This window comes from Platalea leucorodia, assembly GCF_965183815.1.
Source record: "Platalea leucorodia genome assembly, chromosome: 1".
NCBI classification, from domain to species: Eukaryota; Metazoa; Chordata; class Aves; order Pelecaniformes; family Threskiornithidae; genus Platalea; species Platalea leucorodia.
The window spans coordinates 64,172,494-64,187,662 of NC_138823.1; the positions used below are offsets into that span (position 1 = coordinate 64,172,494).

Here is a 15,169-nt window from a genome sequence, read left to right on the forward strand (position 1 = left end):
GAATTCTTAAAGGATTCATGTATTGACATATTCCTACATACGTACAACACAATCTCCTGAAGTCACAGCACTTTCCTCCCCCCCCCCCCTTTTTTTTTTTTTTTTTTTTTTTTTTTTTTTAAAGCTGGTGGTTACAGTTACCATCTTTCAATTTGATTTGACTTGACACAGGGCCTAAACTGCATGCATCTTCCCTAGTGCTGTGAAGAGGCAGCCCTTGGAACAGTGTTTCAAGTCCTGATGTATGTCAGGGAGGCAGAGGTTGCAGTGCAAAACCACTGTTGAGTCATTAGTTGGTGTTGGGGTTATGCTGATGAAAACATATATCTATGCTAACTGCTCCATAGTACACTTTTCCCACTTTTTATATGCAACTTTCCTGCATAAGTGAAGTATCTTGACTTTCAGGATGCACCAAACAGGTACTCCTGAGAAGTGTCCCAATATGCAAGAGCATCCCTTCCAAGGCCTTCAAAAAAGTTTGAAATGAATGTATTTGAGACAGCAAGAGTAAAGAATTAAACTTTTATTCATGATCATTTACATATGACTAAAAATGTTCACCACAAAATGGAAATTTTCAGTTACCTTGTATTTAGCAGTGAAAATAGTCATCTCTCTGTAGTAAAGCACCAAGGAGCACATCACAGAACAGTCAGAAACAGATTCCATGTATCAGTTTTTCCCCCCTCACAATGTACATGACAAAGATTTTATAAAAGTCTAGAAGTTCCAGAACAAATTCTAGAGTCACCTGAGTGCCTGGCAGGAACAGTATTATTTAGTAGCAGTTACATTACCTGTAGTGGAATTTACGTAACACCTTTTTCTGCCTTTTTTTTTTGCAAAAAAGAGCTACTTTTCATAAAACTGAGACAGAACTAGTTGGGCCAAACATTGGGTTTCACAGTTCATCTGAATTTTTCAATGGGAGCCAAACAGAACAGTTTGCTAGTAGGAATATCTACAACAACTATAAGAGCAGATGTCAAGAGGAATGGGGGGGAAAAAAAAAAAAAAAAATCAGCTCATTATAGCCTGATTGGTAGGGCCCAACTGCTTACAGGCACCTACATCCACTACTCCACTCAGCTTTTTCCATTACATTTAATTAGCATTTCATTCAAACATACTACATTTAAGACAACAACATGATTTTTCAACTTAAGCGAAGTTGTGTACATGGACAAATACATGTACACGGTTTTGGTAGTCATTTAAAGCTGTAAAATTTATATGTAAAGAGAGTCCTATGGACCCCATCACAGATTACAGAGAAATAACCAGAGTCAGAGTGTTAAGTACAAAACAATATTCTAACACAGAAACCAATACAGTTATCAAATAATTCATTAGAGAATAAAATTGTTATACAAAAGGAGAAATGCTGCCTTTTTATCACTTCAGAACAGCAAATAAGAAGGCAACATTAAGAAAAGTGCACAGCAGAAAAGAATTGTTCAGTTTTCTGAAAAAGTTGAATTTTTCTTCAGACATCAGGCTTTTGTCTGGAAACATATTGGGTTAGGATTGCTTATATTCTCTCCTAGATCAGTCTCTTCTTGCATTAGTTCTCAGTAAGGCGCTTACTCCGACATGTAGGAACGATACATCAGGGCCACGATAATTGCTGCTACTGCCGGGATCACCCAGTTGGACCACGAACTAGAAGGAAGTTTTTGAAACAGCAGTTTAGGAAGTGACAACTAGCAAGTTTAAGAAAAAAAAAGTCACCGCTTAAAGAAGTCCTTCCTCCCTGCCCCAACAAATACTTCAAATTTAGGGCAACAGAACACCTGGGCTGGCCAGTAATACTCCAGCCAAGTAAAAAAGCTTGTACTATTAAGGCTTTGTACTAGAGCTTACAAGAAGTTTACTTACTAGAGAAGAGTCAGCCTCTAGACATGTTTAAAGTCATGGCATGCTGCCCAGAATATTATTCATTCAAAGGCCATTTAAGCAGCAGCATCACATGACGCTTTCAAGCACCCAAGCTCCTGACTCAGAGGGCCATGGAACAGTCCTCTACAGTTTCAGCAGTAAGCAATTGTCAGCAGGATATAACTTTCTAAAGTTTGATTCAGTGGTGTTCCAAAGTGTTCCCCCCACCAATTCCGACAGGTTTTCCTTCTCATAGACACAATCCTCTTATTTCCCTTAGATGCAACAGTCATAGCAAATTTTAAAAGTGAGGTGTGCATGTCAGTAAAAAGAGTCAGTAATGGCACAAAGTGTCTTCTATTCACCTGATTGATAGCCTCCAGAAATGAAGGCTTGTGCAACATAAACCATTTGGTAGAGACTGATACATATCAATGTGAGAAAAAAAATCTAGACAGTAAGCTAACTAATCCTTGTAAAGCGGTACACAGATGCCAACTTGGACTTTATGTAGAACAGAAATTTTCATGCACCATCCTCTGACATCTAAGCTTCCAGCAGAGAGAAGCTATTCAGCTTTCTAAGCTTCGGAAACATAACCACGAGGAACTTCAAGTTTGACATCAGGTGCAATACTATACCTGGTGTTAGACTGAGCAGTGGTAATAAGAGTTTCCTGGAAAGCAAAGCATAAAAAGATATTTACATCAGGCAGACATCCCTCTCCATCTTAACTAGCCCCTCAGCTTCTCAAAACTCATTAAGTGGGACTAATTTAAAAGCAACTCGGTGCATTGCATTTGGAAAGCATTTTCTCAGAATTCCTATAACAGACTGCTGTATTAGAAGATAGCTAGCAGCAGTTTCTCTAGTCAACACTGCATCAAAAGTTATTAAAAAATATCATCACAAGGAATTTTGCTGCCAGTTTTCCATGATGTTAACTTTAACCTCAGGTGACATTTGAAAAGCTTTAGTCACCTAAAAGACAAAGATCCATTACTTGCCCAAAATCCAATTGAAAAGACTCTGAATTAATACACAAATATTTCTTATATGGAACCTACATGAAGCAAGCTACTAATTTACATCCACAAGGCTTATTACACTCATTTTTTAGGGTGGTGTTTCAGATTGCATAAGAATCAGTCAAATTATTATAGTTGTTTCTGATATTGATTTGGACTTCTTGTTCAGTTTCCACAGAAAAAGAAGCACTACAAGATCAAATCCCAGTTGGGTACATGTGCACAGTTTATATGAAGACTTATTAAGTTGAATACTACTAATTGCACTAAGTGCATTTAAAAGATCCGGGCATTAAAACTGTACTTAAATTTAGTGGTACAAGATCCATCACTGAAAAATGAATTGCTTCACTATCAGAATATTTGCAACTCATTTAAAGAGCAAAAGACTCCGAATATCCTCTCACAGGTTCAAACAGGCTACTTTTTCAAGCACCCAAATCACAGTTTTACACATGACAAATACCGTTTAAAATTAGACTCAGTGATTACATCTATATTGGTTTTGTAAACACCTCCACAAAAAAACTAATCCCAAAGCCAAACCATATGGAACAGCTTGTGCCCACACTATCAAGGCTAACACCTTCTACAACAGACTTGCCACTTCCAGGGCCAGGGGGTGGTACCCCCCACACCAAGACAATAAAAAGAACACGGCCCAGCTCAAAAACCTGTTTTTAAACAGCATGACACTGGACATGTAGACTGAGGGTACTTTAAATACAGTCCAAGGACGAGAAGGACATTTGAAAGCACAAGGCCTTCCGAGGGCTCCTAGAGAGCCAGGGCACACAGGGCCTAAACCTGTCACGTTACACACACAGAGCGCAATGCAAAGTGAAACTTATCAGCTACACCCACACGTCCTGCTGGAGGAAAGTGCTCCGGCTTCCTTCTGGAAGGATGGTACACACACAGGTAGTGTAGGTAACTTATGACCAGCACTAAAACAAGGGAATAAGCCAAATAGGAGTGTAGTAAAAAGTCATCTGGATACATCTTAACTCCCAACTGCCCACGCTTTGGCCAAACTAATATTCTAAGTACTTCAGTTTAGTAAATTCCTGCGAGCTTAAACACAGGATTTTATTACTACAACTTGCACTGGGCACTCTCTTCCCCAGTTGCATTTATGGCTGCTGCTCTTACAACCTAGGTGTAAATTGCCCTGAATTTCAAAAGAAATCTGAATAGCAGATGTTATTCTTGGTGGGAAGAAGCTCTGAATTCCAGTCACCACTCCATTTCTTATTTTTATTAGTACACTAGTCCCAGTCCTTAATTAATAATAAAATTAATAATTGGTATAGCAAACATTTCAGTGTATTTTTTTTTTTTACTTTCTTTCCTTTAAACTTATTTATATTATTGGAAGATCTTACAAAAGTGATTTTTTCTTAAAAGTAATCTCTCAAACAGCAAGACTAAGATCCTATTCCTACTACACTTCATTTAAAAATAATCTTCAACTATTTCTTAAGCACACTGCTGTCCTGTTAAGCCAGCCCTGAGCAAACATCTTCTATACACACAGCTGAAGCAACTATACAAATTAATGCCTGATGCACTTGCTCCTTTAAGGGACATCTGAATTTTATGACTTTGATAGTTGAGTGTCAATGCAACTGTATTCTAGTAAAGATAAAAAAATTAGAAAATAAGTGCAATACTGCATTGACAGGACACTCAAAATCTATTGAAACAGTCAGGAAGCTAGCAGTATTTTTGCCTTGAAAAGGGTTTGCAATTGCAAATTAACTGATCTCTAATACAGCAATCAAATGCCTCTGTATTCTATATCTACTAGTGTTATCAATATATTGTTAAGCATCATATTTTTTCCCCACAAACAAATTAGTTTAATCCATTCTGTCTACAAACTGATTTTTTTCTTAAACTGAATACTAGAAAACCATTGACTGATTCTAGATTCACCTTTTTGCTATAGTGTAATGCCATCACACTTAGCAACCTCTTGGTTCAAAACCACACAAATCAAAGCAAAGAACAGCTAACAGGAAAAATAAGTTGAAGCCAGATTAACAGGTTTAAGAGATTTATGACCTGAAACACTACACTTAAATCAAGCTGAATTATTTTTGCCTCTGGGGTGTACCATTTACAGAGAGTCCTAATGCCTAAAAGAAACAATGTGGCATTTCAAGAAACACACTTACTGTTGGTTTCTGAAGCTTTTCTCTATCATCCTGCAAGAAAACAAGCAGAAAAAAACCAAACATTTAGACAGAAACCCAAAGCATTCAAATAAGTTATCACTAAATTCAGTTTGCAATTCTATTCTGTTAGTGCATACCTATTTTTACCTAGGAAACAGACTTGCAAAAGAACAGATGTCAGTGTATGATATGAGCTACCATAAACAAGATCACTTCCTTAAATAATACTTCCCAGTATACGATAAAAACTGAAACCCCAGTCCCCAACATATTTCATTATTTCTTGTGCCCATGTTTTTGCATTTCCTTTGTCTCTAAACAGTACACATAGCCTTAGCTTATGCACCAATTACAATCATATTAGTTTACTTCTACCTAGTCTACTCATATTATTGGGCAAAGTCATCTAACTAGTTTTGGTCCAATGTCCAGCACAAAGGTCCCAAATTCTACGGATCTTTCATAAACTCATTAGGTTTTACTGGAAGTAGTCACATTTGTTACAAAAAAGCCCAACAGTATATAACCTTGACAGTACTGTATTTGTACATTAAACTATCAAGCCACTTGTTTCGTATCAAACAAAAACAGGTACTTGTCAAACAATGAGGAACTGAACTGATAGCCAGGTTAAGAACAACTTTACTGGCATCAACTGCAATCCTAAATAGATGACAAGCCTGAAAGGTTACAAATGTGCATCCAAGCAGAATTATTTCTTATTACGAGAAGCTACACAATTAATATTTATCAAGAGAGGACCTAAGACAGATACAGGATCAGGAATCTTACTGTGAAATATGCTACTCAAGACAGTGATATTTACCCTGAATGCAAGACAAAACATACACAAGACAGAAGAGGAAAAGAGAAGAGGCAGGGATGGGCAGTAGAGTAGAGCAGACAGGCACACTAGCAGCCTAAGTCCCCAACAAGTGGTTTTCAACTATTAAGATGAAGAACTTAAAGGCCTATCTGAAGGAAGCCAAGGCAGCAGCTCTGTAGCTAGAAATAAAGCCTTCAAAGCTTGAGGCAGGCGAAAGGTGCTTGTTAAAAGTACAGGAAATGGTAAGGACAGTACAGAAAAGAAGAAGTGGCAGATGATCCAGTGGGAACTGATCATGAACAATCCTGACAACTACAAGTAGGGAACACAGATACAGGACAAAACGGGGGGAGCCAGAGAGGGGGAAGACAGAACATCAAACTAGAAGTAAGATGCTTGCAATAGCCGTTTTCTAAACATACATATGAAAAGCCAGGATTGTACTTTTAGATCCAGAGGGAAGCCTGGCATATATATTTACAATGAAGAAAGAATGAAAGCAGCTGTTAGTAATCACTCTGTATATTGATATAATAAAACGTCTAGACATTGACATATCACCTTCAGGTGTTAGTCTCTTTATAATGTCTCACTAAAGCCCACAGGGTACACCAGAAATGGCATGATTCCATATTCAGTTTATTCAAGAGCAGGGCTGTAAAATATTTCAAAGCAGGAAACTTAGATGTGACCATCCTTATGCTACCCTAATAAAATCCCTTCACATTGGGGGAACCCACCTCCAGTCCAAGTACATCCACAAACAGCCGCAGGGCTGGCATCCAACCAAACTAGCAGCTCTTCTTTATTTTGAATTACCAGAGAAGTAACTAGACACAAAAACTATAGTAAACAGCAAGTACTGGTACTCTCACATACTCACCGGATGAAGTTCCCCAACAATAAAGGTTTCTGACAGTGTCCTTGCATCTGTGGAATGGCCAACATCTTCAAAGTTCTCAGTAGCATCTCCTCCAGCTTGCTCCCTGAGGACCTCTTCACCACCTGGGTGCTGCAATTTTTAATGTTTGAATTTGTTACTGAAAACCATTCCACATTCTAAAAGTGGAATTCTTCATTTCTACGTTTCTAAAAATAAAAAAATTGCCCATGCAAAATCAGCTGCTAGATTTCTTAGAGCAAACATAAGCCTCTCTGAATAACTAGAGAGCTTTACATACTCTCAGTGAAAGAGCAGTAAGAGGCATTACCCCTAGCAACTAAAGCATTTAGAACATCATGGGAATCAGTCAGTCTTTTAATAGCCCAACTATTATCTAAAGTTACATTCCATGTCCTTCCTTCTGCAGGAAATGTATATTTTTATCCAAACAGCACTTTATACAGCAAAAAGATAAAAGCCAAAAGGTGTAAGTTGTAGCAAGAACATTCCAGGTAGATATAACAAAAGAAACTATTCACAGGAAGAGCAATCAAGCACTGAAACAAGTTGGCAAGGGAGCATACAGAATCTTTATCCTTTGAGGTTGCCTAGACAAGGCACTAAGGAACCTGACCTTCAAGTTAATCGTAGTTTGAGCTGGGGGTTGGACCAGATAACCTTCAAGGGTCCTTTCCAGAAGAAATTATTGTATGGTTATCTAGTAAGACAGCTACTTTGGAACTGCTTAAGCACAACTGAAAGCTCATACAAGAGAGCAGAAGAGCAATTTGGTTTTAGCAGACTATGGAATCCCAAAACCACATTGCTGGTAAAACCATTGAGATGTAGAGAAGTCATCTCCCAGTATCTCCTAATACCTCAACCCATCACCATTCCTTTAACGTAAATCCCTGCTCTCCATTGACTTTTATTCTTCCCCAGGATGCATTTTTGGGATTGCATGCAGTTCCACATTTCCATGCATCAAATAACTCTGTCTGTATGTATTGCAAGGTATACCACATCTTCTAGTTCAGTGAATTTTCTCAGCTTCAAGTTACTCATTCATATAAGAGATAAGTAACATGCCATAAAAATTCACCACTCAGCTTTTAATTAGGAAACTACTCCATTAAACACTGGGAATGATTAGGTAAGCAAGATGAAAACACTTTAGTACTACTGCCTTGGATTAAGGCAACCAGGAAATAAGTTCTAACACTACCAGTGATGGAGGAAATAAGGCTTTGTACCCCCAATTCCATTTTTAATGCTTCTGACTACAGGATCTAAAATGATGAAAACAGGCAAAACTTCTACTATTTAGGGTCACCTTGCCTGGACTACAGCTGAACAGGAAGGCTGTGCTTAGACAGTAGATTAAAGAAACAGCATAAACATTTTTGCTAGTCTAGGCAATTCAGGTTAGCATTTACTTCAAATCCACCATATTAACCTCCTATCAATCCCTCTCTTCCAACAAAAATAAGACTTGTTCATACGGATCAGGAAGACACTATTACTACCAGTTTCCAGCAGTACCAGAACTCTAAAACTTGAATCTTTGCAAACATTTATTTTAACAGATTAAGGAAGTTGCCCTTTTTTTTTTTTTCTATTTTGAGGAAAAAAAAAAAAAAAAAACACACGCTTTTTTTAAAGAGCCAGCTAGAATGATAAGGGATCCCTACCATGACTAAGCAAAAGCGAGATTAAGCAATTGATAGAGATCAGGCACAGCAGCTGAGCCAAAAAAGGTTAGAAGAGTGCATGCAGAGTAAAGATTATGCAAGCAGACACGCAAATATGACACGCTCACTAAAATCCTGCCCTTGAATCCATTCTGATAAGTATTCAAGGAAAGAACTAGACAAAAGTTGAGGGATCACTCAAGTTCAGTGCCTTGAAACGTATAGTACATTTAAGAAGCTGAACAGTTCAGTGCCTTGAAATGTATAGTACATTTAAGAAGCTGAACTTGGGTCTAAGAGGCTCTCCCAGATATTGCCACAACTAAGTCTTCAAAGAATTCCTTCAGCAACGTGGAGTTTGGGATTTGTTTTATTTTTTGATACCATGCTAAAGAATGAAGGGGACAAATTCACCCTGACCTCTGCTACCATAGCTGGACAACTGATAGTATTTTTTCCTCACATCAGCAAGACTAAGGTAGAGAGAATCAGATAAGGAGCTCCAAACGTAAGCCATCTAGTAGATGTTACTAGTAACCTAATGTACATACATAAAAGTACTTCGAAGCTAAACACTTTTCTTTTAGATGACACTTCCGCTTAAAGATGCAAACTTGCAAACAACTAGCACATGATACAAACAATTAATGAAAAGACTTCGCCTCCCCTAATGAAAGGGAGCAACTGTAATGTCTCACAAAGGGCAAGAAGTGACTTTTCTATCAAGAGCCGAGCATTTTCCATGGTTCAATGAGTTTCTCGAAGGTTGTTTATACAGGGCCTTTGTTCACACTTCTGCATGGTAAACAAAACTTGCTATCAGAATTTCTATTTTAATGAAGAGCCTCTGGATAGACCCTGAAACTGGAAGCCCACAAGACTATGCAGATAACGACTCCTAAACAAAAATCTTGCTGATGCCAATAACTAAAGTGGTTTTGCAGGTACAACTATAGTTCAAGGGAAGTGAAAAAGCTTTTGCTGATAAATTAAGCTAGTCTAGCTCATTCCGAGGACATTCCCAATATAATAACTTTGATGATATTTAAGTAACATGCGTAACAGAAGTCTGTACAGAGCCAGCACTAGCACATAGCATAGACTAATTCCTAACAGCAGCACATTAGAAAGTTTTAGATAAACCAAATAAGCAGTTAAACTCACTGCTCTCATCTGGGTCAGAAGTCTGATTACTTCATCATGAACGCCTATCACCTCTTCTCCCCCTCGCTACAGTCATGCAACTTCCTCTGTATCATAGTTCAGACTCTATTAAAGTATAACTACCCTAACTCACAATTCCTGGCCCCTCCCGCCTCCCATACTGGAAGAATCAAATCTAGGGTTCAATTTAACTTTTGGGGAGATCAGCAAAAGGTCTCCACCAGTGGCAGTCTTATAAATTCAAGTTTTGCTTTCTGCACTACAGGGAACGAGAAGCAGAAAGGGGCAGCGACAGACCCAGAGAACTTCAGCTTCACTGTGCAAAACAGAAGCACTTGTTTGTTTTAAGAGCACTTTCTTGTAGCTTGAAGAGTCCTCCAAATTATTTCTATCACCTATTTAAGTTACAAGACAAATTCTGTACTCATGTAAAATTTTAGGAGCCTAGGAGAGTGTATCTCTATGAGAATGTATTTTTGAAGACCTTCATTAGGGTATTAGATGAACTGCAAAAGAAACGCCCAGTAGCCAGGTGCCCATTTCCCCACTTACAAAACAATTATAGCTTGCAGTGTCTTGCACAAAAGACTGCTAAGAGGTGCTATTTTTCAAAGCATTTTCAAATCTTCCTGCAAGCTTCATCAGAGCTTAAGGAAGTGATAACACAAGGTTTGATCCTTAGACTGCAAGGTTCTGAAATAAAAATTCACATGGTACACTGACAGACTTCAAAACATGCTAGTACCGGCACCTTTCATTGTAAGCTATTCATTACCTTAAACATGGAAGGTATTATGCTACTCCTCCATGATATCATCATATTGGATGAATGTAACTTATCACCACATAGTGGAGAGAATATTTTTCATTCTGACAGAGTAAAACAATATTTGTTTTTCTGCACTTTATTTGATCAGCATTACAAAACACATTTTGTGGGAGCTGTTCATTCTGCTTAGAAACGGTGCTATGAAAGCACAAGTTGACACATGAAAAACCCATTTTCATTGACCATTAATATTTTTGCTAAATTATGACACCACCAACAATTGAAGTAACCTAAACAAAGTTAGCTGAATATTAAATACGTACCATAGTGAGTTTCCAGAAGAAGAAACTTCTCTCAGGTAGAGATGTTCCTATTCTTGTTAGCTTCTCTGCCTAGCTTAAAGAATACAACCAAGTTCCCACAAAAGCCATAGGGAGGACTCTCACCCCAATGGAAAGTTGAGTAGGACACTGATCATTTCATTCTTATTTTTATAGGCCCAGCTGCTCTTGTTAGCTCATTAGATTGATGTCAAAGCCTGACTAGAGGGATTGCTTTATTAAGCTATGGAGAAATACTATCAAGCATTACCAACATATTAAATGTCAATTAATGGATTAAGTATTATTCACATATATAATTATCTGTATTACAGATAAGCCATAAGATCCTGCTATGAATACACATGAATTTCTAGTAGCTATTTTCCCTTAAATGATGTAGGACCTGAAACTATGAAAAGGTTTCCCAAATTTTCTGTAATACAGATCTGACAGCCTTTGAATGAAAAAGACAATATACAAGTTTCTGGTCTCAAGAATAATCTTTCATGCCAAGAGCTTTCAGATATTGTGCTCCAAAAGCTGAGGTCTCTGAATTTCCTCTCCTAGAGGATATACTTTGATAATCAAAGAAAATTCAGATAAATATATTCAAGTTATAAAGTTTTCCTGAGATCTGCCATTTAAAAAAATACATAAAAGAAAAGCAGTCGCTGGAATTTTCATCTTCAGTAACCCCTAGGATAAGGTGTCAAAGTGCACAATCCTTTCCTCCTCCAGCACTTCAGCTGCATTTCAAATGATCTTTTTTAAGCCTTGTCCTTAGGAAGCCAAACTAATACAGTCACACTTCGGAATGCCTCCACTCCTTTTCAGCCTCACCGCTCCCAACACACATACATCACCACCCCCAGTCCACTTACTATCCAGCTTCAATCAAGTGTTCACAGAGGCTGATGGTTCCCAAAAACCAAACAAGTTTCACTAAACATCTACAAGCTTGAAGAGACAACAGCTGGACAAAGGAAACGCACCCTTTAAGTACTGTAATGGAGTGAAAGGCAGCAGCATACTTTCACTTACTAGGCATGACAGCATCCAGGGTGCCTTTAGCACTGAAGCACTGTAAAGTTTTCAGCTTCATAATCAACAAGAAAATATTTCCATAGGTTAATGCTCTGGCTGGAAAGATTGCTTGTCAAATTAAGACAATGGGACTGGTGAAGTCCGCTTCCATTCCCAGTTCTTCACTCCCTTGTAAACCGATACTTTTACTTATTTACTACTTGGGAAGAGCAGGAATGAGGTGATGCTTTAGCAGTGCATCCTCTCTAGTACTACTGGACTTATTTTAGTAGCCTACATTTAATTCTTGAAATATTTTAAGTTTTCCACTCCTGCAAGGAAATGCAAGAAGTAAAACCCAATTTGACCAATAACGCTATTGAAACAACTAACGTAATCCCCATTTCACTGAGAAGCATTGACTGTACTCCAGAACACAGCAGCAAGAGGCTGGCTCCAATTTCTTCTCATCTGTCACATGTAAATGACTCAGGGTGTCTGACAGTGTCAAAAGAATTAGCACATCACTTGATAAATTAACCAGGTATCAAAAATATTCAAAAAAAGGTAAAAAAAGTGTCCTATGAAATATTTTAACCCAAGGGTTCCATCCCCAAAATCACCAACACAATGAACATAACAATATCCAAGAGCTTTCCTTAGGAGTATAGCTTCATCTAGATACTTTGTTGAAAATAGTTATCCAGTCTCATTCATTTATTATCTCAGGATATGACCCAGAAATTTCAGCTCCAGAACCACCCAGATTCTATTTAAAACTGTTTAGTGTGAGGCTAAAGTTTGACCCATGTGTACCAGAGTGTATCAGACATCCTACAGTTGTCCAATAAAGAACTATTCAACTGCTTACAGACAAAGTGAATTCTTTTGAATATGCTGCTAAGTAAGCAACATTGGCCTAAAGGCTGAATTTGCTCATTAGATCCTGGATTTTTTTGTCAAGTGTGGTTTTTTGCTTGGGCTGGGGGCTTTGGGGTCTTTTATCTTTAATTGTTGTTTTTGTTTTGGTTTTTTTGTGTGGGTACCCCCCAATCTGGAAGTGCTTATACAACTGTGTATCAGCCAAAACTGATCAAGTTTCCAAGAACAGCTACTTCAGTTTCTCAGACTGCATGAAAAACTGCATTCTGCCGCAGGGCTTCGATAATTAAATTGGCCTTGCCTGCATAACCAAACAAACATTTCCATAACTAAAGGATGAACCAGACCAGGGACAGAGCTGGTTGAAAAATAATCAAGAAAGAGTCAGTAGATCAGTTTCACAATCCACCTTGCTGAAAAGCCAAACAATTTGTGCTGGCATACAGCTTAAGAATGAAACACTACTTGTGTCAACACTGTCTTTGACAATTGCTTGCCGACCTCTTATTTGCAGAATGCTCAATTTATACTTAAAATTTCAAGTGTTTACAACCACAAAAATCAAGATGGGGCTACAGAACTAATGAGGCTTGAATTCTGTCATGCCTTTACTGCTCTGAACTGCATTGTCAAAGAAATTAATGTAAGTCTACCACAACACTTTTTAATTGGATGCCAGATCTTTGCAGATCAGGAATAACGGGAGTGATGGAGAAAACTCAAAATATCACTAATAAATCCTAGCTACATTTAATACAAAAAAAAAAAATTGCTCAGTAGTTGCATTTCTGCATTGCCACAGAAGAATGTTTTAGTCCAATAACCAAAATGCTTCTTTATTAACCATGACTATCAATGATCACATCAATTGTTCATCAGCAGCAAGCGATCAAAACCGCCAGTCGTTAACTGCGGAAAAAAACAAAACCAAAAGCCCCAAGCAAAGGCATTCAGCCTGACCCCTGCACGGTACCGGAGCTTGAGCTTCCGCGGCACCGCGCCGCACGCCCACGCCCGTCAGGACGGCGGCACGAGCACAAAGCCGTCGGGGAACTTCGGTTTCCAGGACGGCAGGAAGCTGAACGGCAGGTGAAGGGAGAGAGCTGCTCCTAGCAGCGGGTTAGACGCGAGGGGGGAGGCGGGGCGGCACACTCGGGTTTTTCCCGCCTGAGAGGCGGCCGCTACCCGGCCGCGGCGCCCGGAGCCGGCCCCCGGCCCCCCGGGCGCTACAGCCCGGGCCCAGGGCCGAGGCCGCCGTCCGGCCGTTTCTGAGGAGCACCATGGCGGCAGGCCGAGGGCGACACCCCGCTGTGCCGCACCCGCCTCCCGCCCGCCGGCCGGGGGAGGCCGACGAGATCCCGCGGGGAGCCGGGGGAGCCGGCCGGCCTGCGCCGCCCCAGGGGGCTCAGGCACCCGCAGCGCCCCAGCAGCGCCGGGCTCCCCGCCTCTCCTTCGCCCGCCCCGGGCACCCACCTCGTCCAGAAACTTGGTGACATCGTAGATGCGGTGGTGCAGGATGATCCAGGTGCTCTGGCTGTTGTTGTGCTTCTGCACCTCCTCCAGCCGGTAATACCGGCCCCGCCACGACTCGCCCCCGGCCTCGCTGGCGCCCACCATCTCCCCACGGCCGCCGCCGGCTCCGCAACGGGCTACAGCCCCGCTCCCACGCGCGGACGCCGACCGCAGCCCAATCACCGCCCGCCCCCGCCCCTCCCCTCCGCCCGCCCCCTCCTTTCCGCCTTCTCATTGGCGGAGCGAAATGCCTTTCAAAGGAGGCGTCGGGCTGGCGACCGCGGCGGCCGCGGGGGAGGGAGTTGCGGGGCGCGTCGGCGGCCTCGTGCCCCGCCCTCTTCCCCCCCCGCTCCTCCCCGCCGCGGGGAGGCGTGAGCGGCGCCCTCCGCGTGACTCAGCCGGCGGTCACGTGCCGCGGCGGGTGGCACCGCGGCTGGCGGGAGGCGCGCGGGTGGTTGGGCGCCCCGCGTGGCCCCTGAGGGAGCGTCCCCGCCGGCGGTGCTTCCTCACAGCGCCTCAGGCCCCCCCGGCTGTCGCGGGGGCCTTTAACCCTAACCCACCCTGTTTTCCTTCAGTTTCGTTGAGGCGAAAGCCTGGTTCCTTCGCTGCGGCTTCAGATGTGTTTGCTGGCTTTGTTCGCTTGTTGGGCCTGAGTGGGCCCCCCCCATCCCCTTCACGGCAGCGCCCCGTGCTGCGCTGCCGGCGCTAGGTAATGGCCGTATGCTACTTGGGTGCCTGAACAGCAATAGCGGCGCATACATGCTCTGGTGTGATTACAGGCCGCGGTTTTTTTTGTGGTGTTTATTTACAGCATAACTTTACTGACATAGCCAATGTGACCTGTCGAGACCCCTTTCCTCAAAGCTGGTGCTTAGGTAGTTTTGTACCCTGTGCGCTTGCTATTGGTTATCAGCGTGCAGGACAGCTTCATGCTTCCTCGCTGAATGCCACCATGATCTTCAGATCCCCTCTCCAGTTCACTACAGTCAGCCTAACGGGAAGAGTAG

General features: G+C 41.2%; 1 protein-coding gene across 1 annotated transcript; it reads right to left on the reverse strand.

The window, feature by feature from the left end:
* Nucleotides 1-511: 511 nt before the first annotated feature.
* CYB5A (cytochrome b5 type A) lies at nt 512-14,342 on the reverse strand. Its single transcript, XM_082314164.1, has 5 exons — nt 14,124-14,342; nt 6,799-6,927; nt 5,090-5,119; nt 2,523-2,557; nt 512-1,665 (listed from the first exon to the last, which is right to left on the reverse strand). Exons 1-5 carry the CDS (start codon nt 14,265-14,267, stop codon nt 1,587-1,589), a joined length of 417 nt encoding a protein of 138 aa, XP_082170290.1. The 5' UTR covers nt 14,268-14,342; the 3' UTR covers nt 512-1,586.
* Between the last annotated feature and the right edge of the window lie 827 nt (nt 14,343-15,169).